Source organism: Notamacropus eugenii, chromosome 2 (genome assembly GCF_028372415.1).
Source record: "Notamacropus eugenii isolate mMacEug1 chromosome 2, mMacEug1.pri_v2, whole genome shotgun sequence".
Lineage (NCBI taxonomy): Eukaryota > Metazoa > Chordata > Mammalia > Diprotodontia > Macropodidae > Notamacropus > Notamacropus eugenii.
In genome coordinates this window covers 240,348,299-240,361,033 of record NC_092873.1, presented here as the reverse complement: position 1 = coordinate 240,361,033, position 12,735 = coordinate 240,348,299, and the positions used below count along the sequence as shown (strand labels likewise).

The window sequence follows — 12,735 nt, the reverse complement described above, 5'->3', positions numbered from 1 at the left end:
AATTTGCTGGCCCTGGAGTATGCTTTCTCTCCCATACAGTCATCCAAGAAGAAAAGGAAAATAAAACAAAACAAACAGTGTACAAAGTGCAAGCACTCTGCTATCTGTATGGACATACAAATATCCTTTCATCGGCTTCCCACCCCCCTTCCTGGGCAGCTCCCAACAATTTCTGTCTCTTGGTCTTGCTCTAGGAGCAAGAATCAAACCAACCTTACCATTGTTACTGGAAATGGTTTGACAGCTGAATACACTCTAAGGCTCTACTCAAACCCTGTGACACCCCCAGCCAAAACTTCTCTGGCCCCTAATGTCTGATAGGTGTTGTATCCCTGAACTCCACTCCTGAGTCTCTGGATTGCTCCATCTTTCACTGGCTGCCTTCCTACCCTGGAAGTTTCCTTCTACTCCTACGGCTCCCTCCATCCACTGGTGAGTTCCTCCCATAAACTCTAGTTTGAAGAATTTCCCGGGCCAATCATCCTTTACTCATCTCTTTATTCTTCTTCTGATTCTCTGGATTCACCACCTTTCCTTCTCCAATTTCCCCCTTCCCCCTTCCTTGCTTTTCAACTCCTTTTAATAAGTTGTCTTCCCCCATTAGAATGTAAGTTCTTTGAAGACAGAGACTGTCTTTTTGCTTGTACTTGTATCCTTAGGGCATATTATAGTATTTGGCACACGGTAAGTGCTTAATGAATGCTGGTTGACTTGATTAGAATGTAAACTCTTTGAGAATAGGGATGGTCTCCCTTTTGTGTTTCTATACCTGAGTGCCTGATATACATAGCAGGCACTTAATCAATATGGATTCACTGATTCCTTCAGTAAATGAATATTGAAGGAATGAATGGCATTTTGGTACTCATGGATGGAGGCAAAATTCTTTTTAGGGAGATGAAGCCACCAGCCTGGGGAACCATGACTTCAGCCAGCTGTGGAGAGACCCAGCTGGGACAGAACTAGGATAAAAGAAGTGCCATTTATAGAAAGGTGCATGGATAGTGACTTAACTTGGCCTAAGATGGTCCAAGGGACACAGAGCAGCCAGGTCTGGGATAGATGTCTCCTATCTAACTGTACGATTGCCCCATCCCATGCTGCCTCGTATTTGATTCTGAAATCAGATGGCAAGCATATGTATATGTCCTACATGACTTCTACTTTCAGAAATTCATAATCTGGTAAGTCAATTCAACTGAAATCTGGCAACCATAACCAAATACAGCCATAATTGCCTCCTTGACACAAAGGGGCTGTGCTCCAAAATGACCTCTTCCCTGAAATTTTACCATCAGAAAACTCAGGCATCTTTAGTGTTACCTATCCAAATCCTGTTCTTTTAAAATACAAATATTTTAAAAGGGATAACATTAATGAGATACAATCTTTAACACCACAATGAAAATTAACTTATCAGCTTACCTTCTTATAAGACTAATTAGCCTACAACACTTGCAAGTGTAGGCAGAACCAGATTAAAATATGGCTCCTATCTGATTTTAATTGGGTGAATATATTAATAATAAAAAAGAAATATAAAAAAGACTAGAAGAAGTCAAGACACTAGGAAAAGAGGAGTTCTTATGTGGACAGAAAGCAAAGTCACTTTTGAAGCCTGGGACTGGAGAGGCAGGCTTATCAATTATAACCACAATGATAATAGCAGCTGGCATTTTTACTGTGCTCTATGATTCTACGCTGTGGCCACCATCAGGATACCCAGTACCTGAAAGCGAGGGTGACAGCAGAAAAACATAAAAACAACAGAAATAGAAGGCTCCCAATTTCATAATATCACCTGTGACCCAGAAACTTCTGGGGACCAACTATAACTGCCCTCTCCAGAGTCACAGACACCCAGACATTCAGCAACACTTCAAGGATCTGGGGTTTCTTGGGTGCAGGAATTCTCTCCACCAATCCAAGTCACAAGCTGTCAATGACTAAGTAGATAAACGTCAGAGATCTATCTCTGATAGCTCTAAAGCTCAGGCAAGTTAGGGCATTTGTCTGTAATCACACAGCCAGTAAATGTCAGAGGCAAACCTTGAGTCTAGGTCTTCCTGACTCTAGCATGGCATATCTATCACCATCTATTGCTAGAGTAATGGATTTGGAGCCAGAAGACCTAAATTTCAATCTAGGTTCAAGCACTTATTACGTGAGGGGCACTAAGCAAGCCACTTAACCCCTCAGGGGCTTAGTTTCCTCTATCTATAAAATGATAGGGTTGGTCTAAGTAACTTCTAAAGTCCCCACTATTTGTAAGTCTATGAACCCATGACCTAAACTCCAGAGTTCTGGATTTAAGCTGATTCTGAACCGTATACATACAACAATGCATGTTCATTTTGCTCTAATCAATGTAAACATTAGGATTCCTTATTGTTTTAGTAAATCCTTGCATTAAAAGAACTCTTTTTTGAGTTTCCAGGACCCCTTGTATTTGCCTCTATGATACAAGGGTAGAATTCAAGACCTTCTGTTAGAGCCGTTCTCATAGTTCCTTTGACAGCTCTAGTCCCTTCTCTTCCTTGGCCACATGGCTCTTGAGCCAGGCTGAGCGACAACTCTATAACGCCACTGTTGCAACAAGGTTCTTTGGAAATCTGGGATCTCTCCTCATCAGTATAATGGAACAAAAAGCTAGACTCCAATGACACCATGGCCCCTTATCACAATATGGCTTGAAAAGGCAGCTCTGGGATCCCATTTGCAATAGCTACTGCATTTGAAGAAATCTAGAGCAATTTTCAAGCCAGTGAGGAACAACATGTTCATCATTTGCCTTTAAAACTAAACTCTATCTCTTCTCCCTATTTTGCCTTTAAGAAACATTCCATTTACCCCAGTTAATTTGTGCACAGCACTATACTCAAAACAAACAAATAATAAAAAAGTTAGTTACATAAAAGCAGACTGAGGCTGAGAAATGTTCACTGCATCAAAATATAAATAGTTCTGCCTATCAGAATAATGCCTGCCACAGAGAAGGTTTGGGAGTATAGTGAGAAGACGTAACTGATACCCAGGCCTGCCTTGGTCATTGAAATCAACATTGGGTCTGAAGCAACAGGAATGAAAACAAAAACGAAAACAAAACGAATTTTATAAAACAAGCTCTATACTTCTGAACCTGTCCATAAAAACAAATCTCTTTCTCTCTCTCCATCTCTGTCTCCCCCCATGCATTTCCTCCCACATCCCTCCTCTCTTTCTGCCTCTCCCTTCTTTCCCTTTCAAAATGTCTCTGGGGAATTTGAACCAAAACATCAACAGTAAGCCCTCATCCTATCCAGTAAGTGGAACCTTTTTCTCCTCTCCTTCAACTTCAGTTTGTGCAATGAAAAGCCTAACAAAGACAAGGAAAAGGATCGACTGGTCCCAAGTTTGCATCCTTACTAACCAAAAACTTAAGTAACATATTACATTTTAACAAGTGAGGCCCTCACACTCAGTGGCCTGAATAATCAGTTTCCTTATTTACAGTAACTGCTCCAAATGAGAAACCTTATTCTTATAGGACAACATTTTTAAAAAGAGTTTCACAAGGTCATAAGATCTATAAATGCACACCACTGAAACAAAGAGTCATATGGTCAATGCTTAAGCTGCCATAATCAAGCTTCAAATTGTATTTGTGACAATGGCAGAAGCTGACATCTCATTAGCTACTAATTTTTTTAGCCTAATAACTCAGTGGAACAACAGGATTCCTTTAAGGGCCTATTAGAATTTGATGTTCTTAAAAAAATCCACTTAACTTAAGCCTGAACTTGTTTACTGGGCTTGCAAAAAGAAAAAAAAAGAAAAAAGAAAGAAAGTGAAACCCACAAATCAACACAGGGGATATCTGAAGGGGCACTAAAGATATTCCAATTATGTTGCCAGCTAAAATTACTGCTCAAGATATGTCTGTCAAACTAAGATCTGAGTTCACTGGGCAGGAGTCATGGCCCACTGTTTTTTCTTTATGGTGTACCTTACTCAGTTTTGACTCTCAGTACGTTATATAAAAGCAATAGTGAGAAAGTATGAAGCAGATGGAAAAAAAATGACAGCAGTGCCAAACTTGACGAGAGCTCTTAAGCATGGGGACTATAAAGGCATCGGTGTATAGTGACTTTGCCCCCATTTGTCACTATCAAACTATATGGGTACCCTAAACATTACTTGATTATATAGGATGCCTTACTGGACTATTTTTAGAACACTGCCTTACTAACTTATAGACACACTTCTTTCCATTAGCCCTCACCCAGATCTCAAAGTATGATTCCTACTTTAAATTGCCCTTTAAATTGCAAATCTGATTTATTCTGGAAGAACTAAGGTATAGTTTGCTTTTTACCTTCAGTGCTGGGTTTTTTCATTTCTTCCACCCTAATGAGTTTCTTTCTGACTCTTCGAGTAGAGTTTACCAGCTTGTGCAACCTCTTAAACTTCACCGACTCCTCTGTTTCATCATCCGATTGTTCTCTTGACTGGCAAAGAAACAAAGGAAAAGTTAATCAAATAATTGCTTCATGGCTTAATCCCAGTTTATCCCCACCTCACTACCCATCTGAATTTAGGCAATTCGGTGATGGAATCTGAGGTACCAAGTAAAAGGATCCTTTAACATTCTATTAACGTTAACAGAATGTTAACTGGCTTCACAAAGCTGCACCTACCATCTTAACGACTAGTTCAGTGTAAGATCAGGTCCTATGCCCCCAAATACACATTCTTGACCTCGGATTGAGTTTCATGTATTTGATCTCAACTATTTTCATGTCCGCTTTTAGTGTAACTCAGGCAGGACTCTCCTCTCCAGGGCTCTTCTTGTAATTCCAGTTATGCTGCTGTGGTTTGGGTCAGGCACTCATCTGTCTAGCCCGTCAGAACTAGCTGCTGAACGTGGTCACCAACTACTTCTCCCCAACCGAAAATCTGTTGACTTTTTCCAGTCCTCCCAGAAAATCAAAACCAGCCGGGCAGGAAGGAGGAAGAGATGCGAAAGCCCTTGTATCCCATCTGTGAGTAACAACACCCTGCCACATTGCAGCCAGCCCTCGTCCTTCTCCAGCCCCTTTCTGAAGGCTAGCATGAGGACAGACCCAGCATTCCTCCAACAATGACCAAGGGAAAATTCTGACCTTTTCCAGCTATACAGTACAGTCCATATTCCCCAGCATCCCATTTCGTTTCGCATCGGATCAAGTATGCTCAGTCCCAGCTGTTTTCCCTCAAGTATCAAACATTACAGAGACAAAAAAAATTCACTCTCCAGCAGCAGTGACACAAGCTAAAACAATCCTTTCCTTGTGAACGGGCTGAGGGCTTCATTTTCGAGCCAGCTCCCACATTCAATATGTTATTTCCTCTGTTCTATCTGTTCAGAAAGCTTAGGAAAAAAGAAAGGAGTTTCCCTTAAAATGAGAGCAAAGCACTGGCCCCGGTGCATGAGTGCATTCCAAGGGAGCAAAGGCAGAGCACAGCTGGACCAAGGCACGCAAGTACAGGATACCTCACTGGCTTTGCCTGGGCTCCAGTCCACCTAATCCTGCACATCCTCCTCAAGCTGGCATCTTGATTCCACTTCCTTCTAAGTAACTCCTTCAACTCTTGCTTCTCCATTTAAGTACAGGGAAAAGACTTTGAAAAGCACATTCTAAGTATGAGGCATGGGCAAAAGTGCACAACAATCTTATCAATTACCAATCACAAAGCTAACAACGGTAAGACAAACAGCAACTGGCAAAGAATAGTCTGGGAGATGAAGAAGAAAACATCTGTAAAGGAAGGGGAGTGCATTTCACTGTCACTGACATCCTGCATGCTCAGGAATAAATCCCTTTTGACAATTAATCCGTCACCATATTTACTGAGAATGTTCCAACTATAAACCAAATGCTGGTCTGGGGATAGATCTAGTTGTTTGGTGGTTATTGTGGCCTCAATTTCTGTATCAGTGAAATGGGTGAATTTTTGATTACTACCAATCTCATGACTGAGATAGAATTATAATGCCCTTATTGTAAACAATAGGTTCAGTTTCTCTAAAATTTCTAGCAAACAGCAACAATGACTAGTTTCCTTTACTCATACTGGCTGAATTTGCCAATGGGGAATGAAATGGCCACAAAGTAGTTAACTAGGGGAGGATAGATTATTAATCTATCATCTGATTAATCAATCCCTTAAAAATCCCCAGTTCATATCTATCATATAGGATAAGTCTTCCTGGCAAATGCCTATTTTGAAGCAACTGGGGCAAGTGGGTGGCCCAGTGAATAGAGTGCCAGACCTGAAGTCAGCTAGATTAATCATCTTTCTGAGTTCAAACCTGGCCTCAGACACTTAATGGTTGTATGACCCTGGGCAAGTCACTTAACCCCATAGGTTTACACCCTTAGTTTCCTCATCTGTCAAACAAGCTGCAGAAGGAAATGTCAAACCACTCAAGTATCTTTGCCAAGAAAACCCCAAATGGCCTCACAAAAGGTTGGACATGACTTGAAAAATGACTAAATAACAACATGAACTTTCCAGGCACCCTGTTTTCTTAATATAGAACAAAAGTTAAGCTCATCTAATGTAGAAAAGACTCAGAATTATAAATCCCAAACTCTAGAAACAAACAAAGAGGTGTGGGATAAGCATGTGAACTAAGCTTGTCACATCTATTCAAAGTGAAGTGGCAGTAGTTTGTTTCAAATCAGGACAGTCACTGACCATTCATTGTGTTTACTGATGTGAGAGCACCTGTGATGTAGGTTTTAGAAAGGTGAAGCAATAAAGGTAAAAAAAAGGCAAGAGGATGCTGAAAGTTACAGAAAAAATCTTTGGTTCTTGACACAAAGCATCTGCTAGAATGGCATGCCATCACTGCAAAGCCTCCAGAGGAGAAATCAAATGTAGTTAAACCATGACAACAGATTGAATGGCCATGGCTGTTCTGAGGGCCTAGTTTCCTACGCCCAGCTTCATTTTGTTGGAAAATAATATATTCCAGGTACTTGTTAATTGCTTTCACATGCTCCATCTATTTTTGAGAAACTTGAGCTCTTTAGGACTTCGAACCAATGCTATTTTTGCTTTCTTAGAGAAAGAAGGTTCTGGAGGTGTATGGCCTACCAAATCTCAACTTAAGGCAGTCAAGAACTTTCTACTGGAAACTAGACAAGATAGATCCAGCTGGAAATGCTCATTATGGAGCAGCTATCCTGCTAGCCAAGAGATTAAAAATGCTAAATGAAAGTAAAGTCATGGGGGGGAGGGAGGGGCAGTGAAGAGAAGAGGGAGAGGCTTATTTCTGGAAAGGTCTCTCCTGACAGCTTACAAGTCACTTTGGCTCCAAAATAAATCGAGGGATGCTCTTTACGAGGAAGGTGATGACTTCTCACTTCCTCCTCAGTGAAAAAAAAATTGGTCTCAGAGAATGAATGCTTGATAAAAAAAAAAAACAACAACAACAATTTTAGAAGTTGCCTTTGCAGAAAGATAAGAAGGAAGAAGAAGGGGAAAAAGAAAAACAAAGGAAGAAAAGAAAGTGACTTCCCCAGCAGTTTCAGTTTTAAGTCAATCCTATAGGCATATGAAAGTCTTCTACCTAGCACTGAAGTGCATACAAAGATAGCTAAGACCAGATCTCTGTCCAAGTTAAGACTAGAGGTGATCTTTTCTATTGAAGAGATAAGTATATACCCCTAAATCCATGTTTTCGGTCATTTTTCAGTCATGCCCAACTCTTTGTGACCCCATTTGATGTTTTTTTTGGCAAAGATACTAGAATGATTTGTCATTTCTTTCTCCAACTCATTTTAACAGATGAGGAAACTAAGGCAAACAGGTTAAGTCATTTCTTCAGGGTCATACAGTTAGTTTCTGGGGTCAGATTTAAACTCAGGAAGATGAGTCTTCCTGACTCCAGGCCTGGCACTCTATCCACTGTGCCACCTAGCTGCCCTAACTGCTTCAAAACAGGTATTTGCCAGGAAGATTTACATCTATTCTCAAAAATAGTGTTTATTTCCCATTGTGTCTCCTAATTTGGGAAATATATGACCACAGATGGGAGGGAAATGTATGTATAGAAAAGACCCACTGAAAACTTCCTGTGCAAAATAACTTTTTAGGAAATAAAAGACAATCTGCAAAGGGTAATAAATGGCTTCCTGTTGGAAAAGTTTCACAAGAGTGGGGGGGGGGGATGGACAACATATCACATATACATAATACATATTTGTGCACATGTCAATTTCAGTACTGAAACTGTAACTGTTAGACTGTTAGAGGTCAAGGCATATTCTGTAACAACTTGACAGAAGTTACTAAATTACCATGCATTTTGCCATTGTTCCACTAAACTGGAAAAGTTCAACCTTATTCTCTACTTCTTGTCTCCTCAAAGAGCAATTTGCCTAAGCTAAGTGATGAGAAAAAATGGATTTACAGCCCTGTAAATAGAAACATAACTCCTTTCCAGCTTTGCTGCTGCAGATTTTTCCACCAGAAAGCCCATATGGCTCAACTTTTAATTATTTTGGCTAATGCTATATGTAGTAATTCTGTGGTAAATGCTTAAGTGTTTCATTTCTAGTTTCCATAGCAACATTACATCAGATTGCAGACAGCTGGCTCCACAGTTTTAAACCATAACAAATTGACCAAGCCAATACACAAAACTAGTTGCTTTAAAGAGATAGCACGCCATTCAAGGGGCCAGGGCGTTGAATGAGGAACCTAAGGGGACGATTTGGCAGGCAGAGGAGGGCGGGGCCTCCTTCCTTCTCAGCTTCATTTGGAACAAGTGCATCCTTGACACATGTGCAGTGTTCTAATAGCAAAGACATTGAGCCAGCTTGGAGAACTTTTTATTACACAACCACATAAAGGACTACAGGGAAACAGGAACCAAATTAACAGCATCTGTAAAGGCTGAGGTTGGGAGGACGGAGTCAACTAAAAGTGGTCCCATCTCACCAACTGCTCAACTCTGGTCTGTTGCTGCCGATTTGGTAATAGTGCCTTTCACTCCAAGTGATGCTAAATGATTCCTGCAACCGCTATGCCACAGAAAATGCCTTCTCCAAAACTACGGGCACAGCAGCTCCGCTCATGTATATAGAGAATGCTCTATAACAGATGTGGAAATGACCCTGGAAGTAGCAACTTCTGCTCCTCCGGAGAACCACCATGACAGATGGGGACCACAAGGATATCCTTGGCTGAAAAGTAACTTCTAAGCTTGTTGTCTTTCCTCCGAGGAAAAGAAGTGCCACTTGCAATATATAGGTCATATTCACTAATTTCTAGATTTACGAAGGAAAAAAAAACCCCACTACAAAGTACTGAAAACAAGGGTCTTAATTTGGGCTGTGAATTTGTTTGTAAAAATGTTTTGATAACAAGATAATTGAGTTTTTCAATATAAGTCATTTCCTCTGTAATTCTATGTGCTAAATTTTATGCCTGTAAAAATGTTCTGAGAAGAGAGAGAGAGAGAGAGAGAAGAAAGAGAGGAAGAAAGAAAGAAAAAGACAAAGAAAGAAAGAAATGAAGATCTAAACATCCTGGAAATGATTTTTAAACCTGACATTCAATAGCAATTTTTTAAAAAATAAAATACTGCAAATCGGATATACACTTCAAATACTTGGGTAAATTTTAATATAAGCTATCGACTGACTAGCATTTATTAAGTGCCTATGTGCCAGTTACTCTATTACTAGGGATAAAAAAAGCAAAAGGAAGTTCTAAGAAACAAAAGTAATTTACAATTTTACTCAAAAGCTATGGACAAATCCTAATCTTTCAGTGCCTTCAAATTAAGAAGCATTTCCCAGTTTGCTAAAGTTTACATATGTACTCTCTTTACTCAAAATAATTCTCAGTTAGCTAACCGGCAGCAAAAACCCCACTCCAAATCAGTCACACATAAATCTACAAGGAAAAGAGGGTGAGGACGGGGGAAACTAGAGACAAGTAGCAATTCCCAGAAAATAGTAGAATAAAGGAGAACGGACAAAGAAAAGAGTGGCCTGAGGAAAAGCAATCAGGAAGCTTTTTCTCTCACAGAGATAAGAAGCATATCTTTTCATTCCATGCATCACAATTGAGCACTTACCGGTTTGGGCATTTAGTAGGCCTGAGGCACAGATCTGGAAGTCTGCCCACCCACCCCCCGCCCCAAATCCAAGGGTTCCTTAATTTCTGTCAGTCAGGTCCAGTCTCAGATAGAATATCAGGCACTAGGTGAACTTGCCTCTCACAAATTACATTATCAGACAGGCTCCAGTGTCACAGTTTAAGACGAAGAAAGAAAAAAAAGGGGGGGGGGGGGGGGCGGAGAGAGATCCTGGGTTCAATTAGCTTCTTTCTGTTGCCCGACTGATTCCCCAGTTACTGGCTAACTGCATAACTTGTAAGAAAGGCATAAGTCATCAGCTCTAAGCAAATCTTCTATTCACCACAAGGAAAAAAGGGAGTGTTGTAGATGGCAAACAATCCCTGTTTTCACTGACGAAGGCTCAATGACCTCTTGCTGGCCTCCAGTTCCTTAATTACTGTCTATGGAATTTCAGTAAAAGAAAGGAAGAAGAAATAGAGAATGTGTGCAGATCCAGGATGAGGACAGGCTCAAAAAAAAAAAAAAGATTGTGAGGCCAGGGCATGGAGGAAATACAGCTCAGCTTTAAAAAAATCCCCCCCAAAGAACCCCCTGTAAGGGAGTCACCACTATTGAAAATAGATACTTTGTAGGTTATTTTTGACAGGCCTAAAATTAAAAGTTATGATTTTGGTTTCCCTGGGAAGCTGTTGCTTTTTCATACCTTTCCCTACACCTCCGGGCACTCACCCACACTTTCTGTTTTAACTACTATAAAAAATAGCTTAGGTGGTTTAACCTCCCTTGGTGCCTTGGACACTCTAATCGTCCGATCAGGATTGCAGGCCAGATGAGCTTTCTTTCCATGGTGAACCATGCACATGAGGCCTGTGTCACAAGACGGTCAGTTCATTTTCTCAAAGGTCCCCAGGGAGACCCAGGCACAAGCTGTTATTTTAACAGAAAATGGTATAAACAAGTCAGCACTGAACTTTCACCAATAAAAGTCACATAAAACCTTCCTGACTTTAATTACACAGAAAGCATTAAAAGATTTTTAACAACGATAGGGAACTGGGCTCTTTCAGTCAGACAGGTAGTTTATCCCACCTGCAAAGCTTCTCTCTCATAATCCTGTCCCCATCACTCCTAAGTTACTCTCTGGAGTGTGTCATACAACAAAAAATTCTGAGTTTGCATTGTACTTACTGGCAAAGTCTCAGGGAATATTTTACAAGTTTTTAAGTAATGCTGGATAAGATTAATCATCATACCTACCCATGGTGGGGACAGAAAACCTAGAATGGTAAGGAAGGAAGGAAGGAAGAGAAAGAAAGAGAGAGAGAGAGAGAGAGAGAGAGAGAGAGAGAGAGAGAGAGAGAGAGAGAGAGAAAGAAAGAAAGAAAGAAAGAAAGAAAGAAAGAAAGAAAGAAAGAAAGAAAGAAAGAAAGAAAAAGAGAAAGAAAACATTTATTAAGTACTTATGATGTGTCGGAACAATGCTCAAGCTCACCGTCATAGGTAAGGATATCTCTTGCGTTATTGCCCTCAAACACTGTTGAAAACCTGTGTCCTAAGTAAGTACTTGGTCAAAGCATCTGAACAATCAGTTTTCAAACAAGTTCTAAGTTAGGAGTTCTTCATTTTTTGCATGTGTCATCAACCCCTTTGGCAGTCTCATAAAACCTACTGGCATCTTCTCAGATAAGATTTTTAAATGAACTAACTAAAATATACCAGAGAAGTTGTAGGGGTAAACCTCTGTGGAGTTCTGGAGTCTGGGAGCTCTGAACTGCAACAGGTTAAGCTAATTAGTTGTCTACACTGAGTCTGTCCCTAATACAATAAGCCCTCAGGATCAGAAGGTTACCAGGCTGCCTTAGTAGAGGGAAAATGCCCAGGTCAGAAAAATGGAAAAGGTGAAAGCTTTTGAATCAGTTTGCAGTAGAATCAGGCCCATGAGTGGCTGCTACACTTCCAGGCTGGGGTAGATAAGGAGACTCAGTCTCAATGTTAATTAATCAAAATAAAATAAAATATGTAGTACTACAATGGAAACTAAATTATATTGAAATGCAATTATCAAAATATTAAAAAGAAATGCATGGACCTCAAGAACCTTTGAATATAAACTCAAATAAGTTTGGGATATAATTAAGTAACACGTACCAAAGTCAGACATAGAACGCCACATTTCAATGAGCATAAGATTCTCAAGAAATCTGACTTAAAAGTCTTGGAGTACATGGTCATATCTGGTACTCTCTTCTTCCACAATGCATACTTATTCATACTGCATCTTTGGGAACATGCCCACAAAATGCCAGTGATCAATGATTCTATACTTCATATAGGAGGGATAGACACATATTTGCTACATCAAAGCAAATGAAGAATTAAAAAATCTAGAACAGGTCCTTCAGCACTATGCATTTGACGAGGTCTTTCTGACAAGTGGTTTGTTAGACTAACTGAAGTTTTGAAATATGTTTAGTCATATTTTATGTGGAATGAAGGTGCATGGGACAATTCATCTCCTAACCTTTTAAGTATTATACACGAGAATACAGGTTTGGAATCATCAGGACAGAAGGCTTGGTCAGGGTCTAGAGCTACCAGGTTTTTGGCACTTTCCTACT

The 12,735-nt window shown here is 40.1% G+C and overlaps 1 protein-coding gene across 4 annotated transcripts in view; it reads right to left on the bottom strand.

Annotated features, from left to right (window-relative positions):
- Positions 1 to 12,735, bottom strand: part of SASH1 (SAM and SH3 domain containing 1) — a 287,008-nt gene that overhangs the window by 39,951 nt on the left and 234,322 nt on the right. For 2 of the 4 annotated variants that reach the window (XM_072643668.1, XM_072643666.1), the window contains exon 9: positions 4,355 to 4,487. In XM_072643668.1, the coding sequence (XP_072499769.1) occupies positions 4,355 to 4,487 (133 nt within the window). Of the gene's footprint in view, positions 1 to 4,354; positions 4,488 to 4,676; positions 5,081 to 10,114; positions 10,206 to 12,735 lie in introns of those variants that run through there. The other 2 variants (XM_072643669.1, XM_072643670.1) reach the window with 2 other exon arrangements.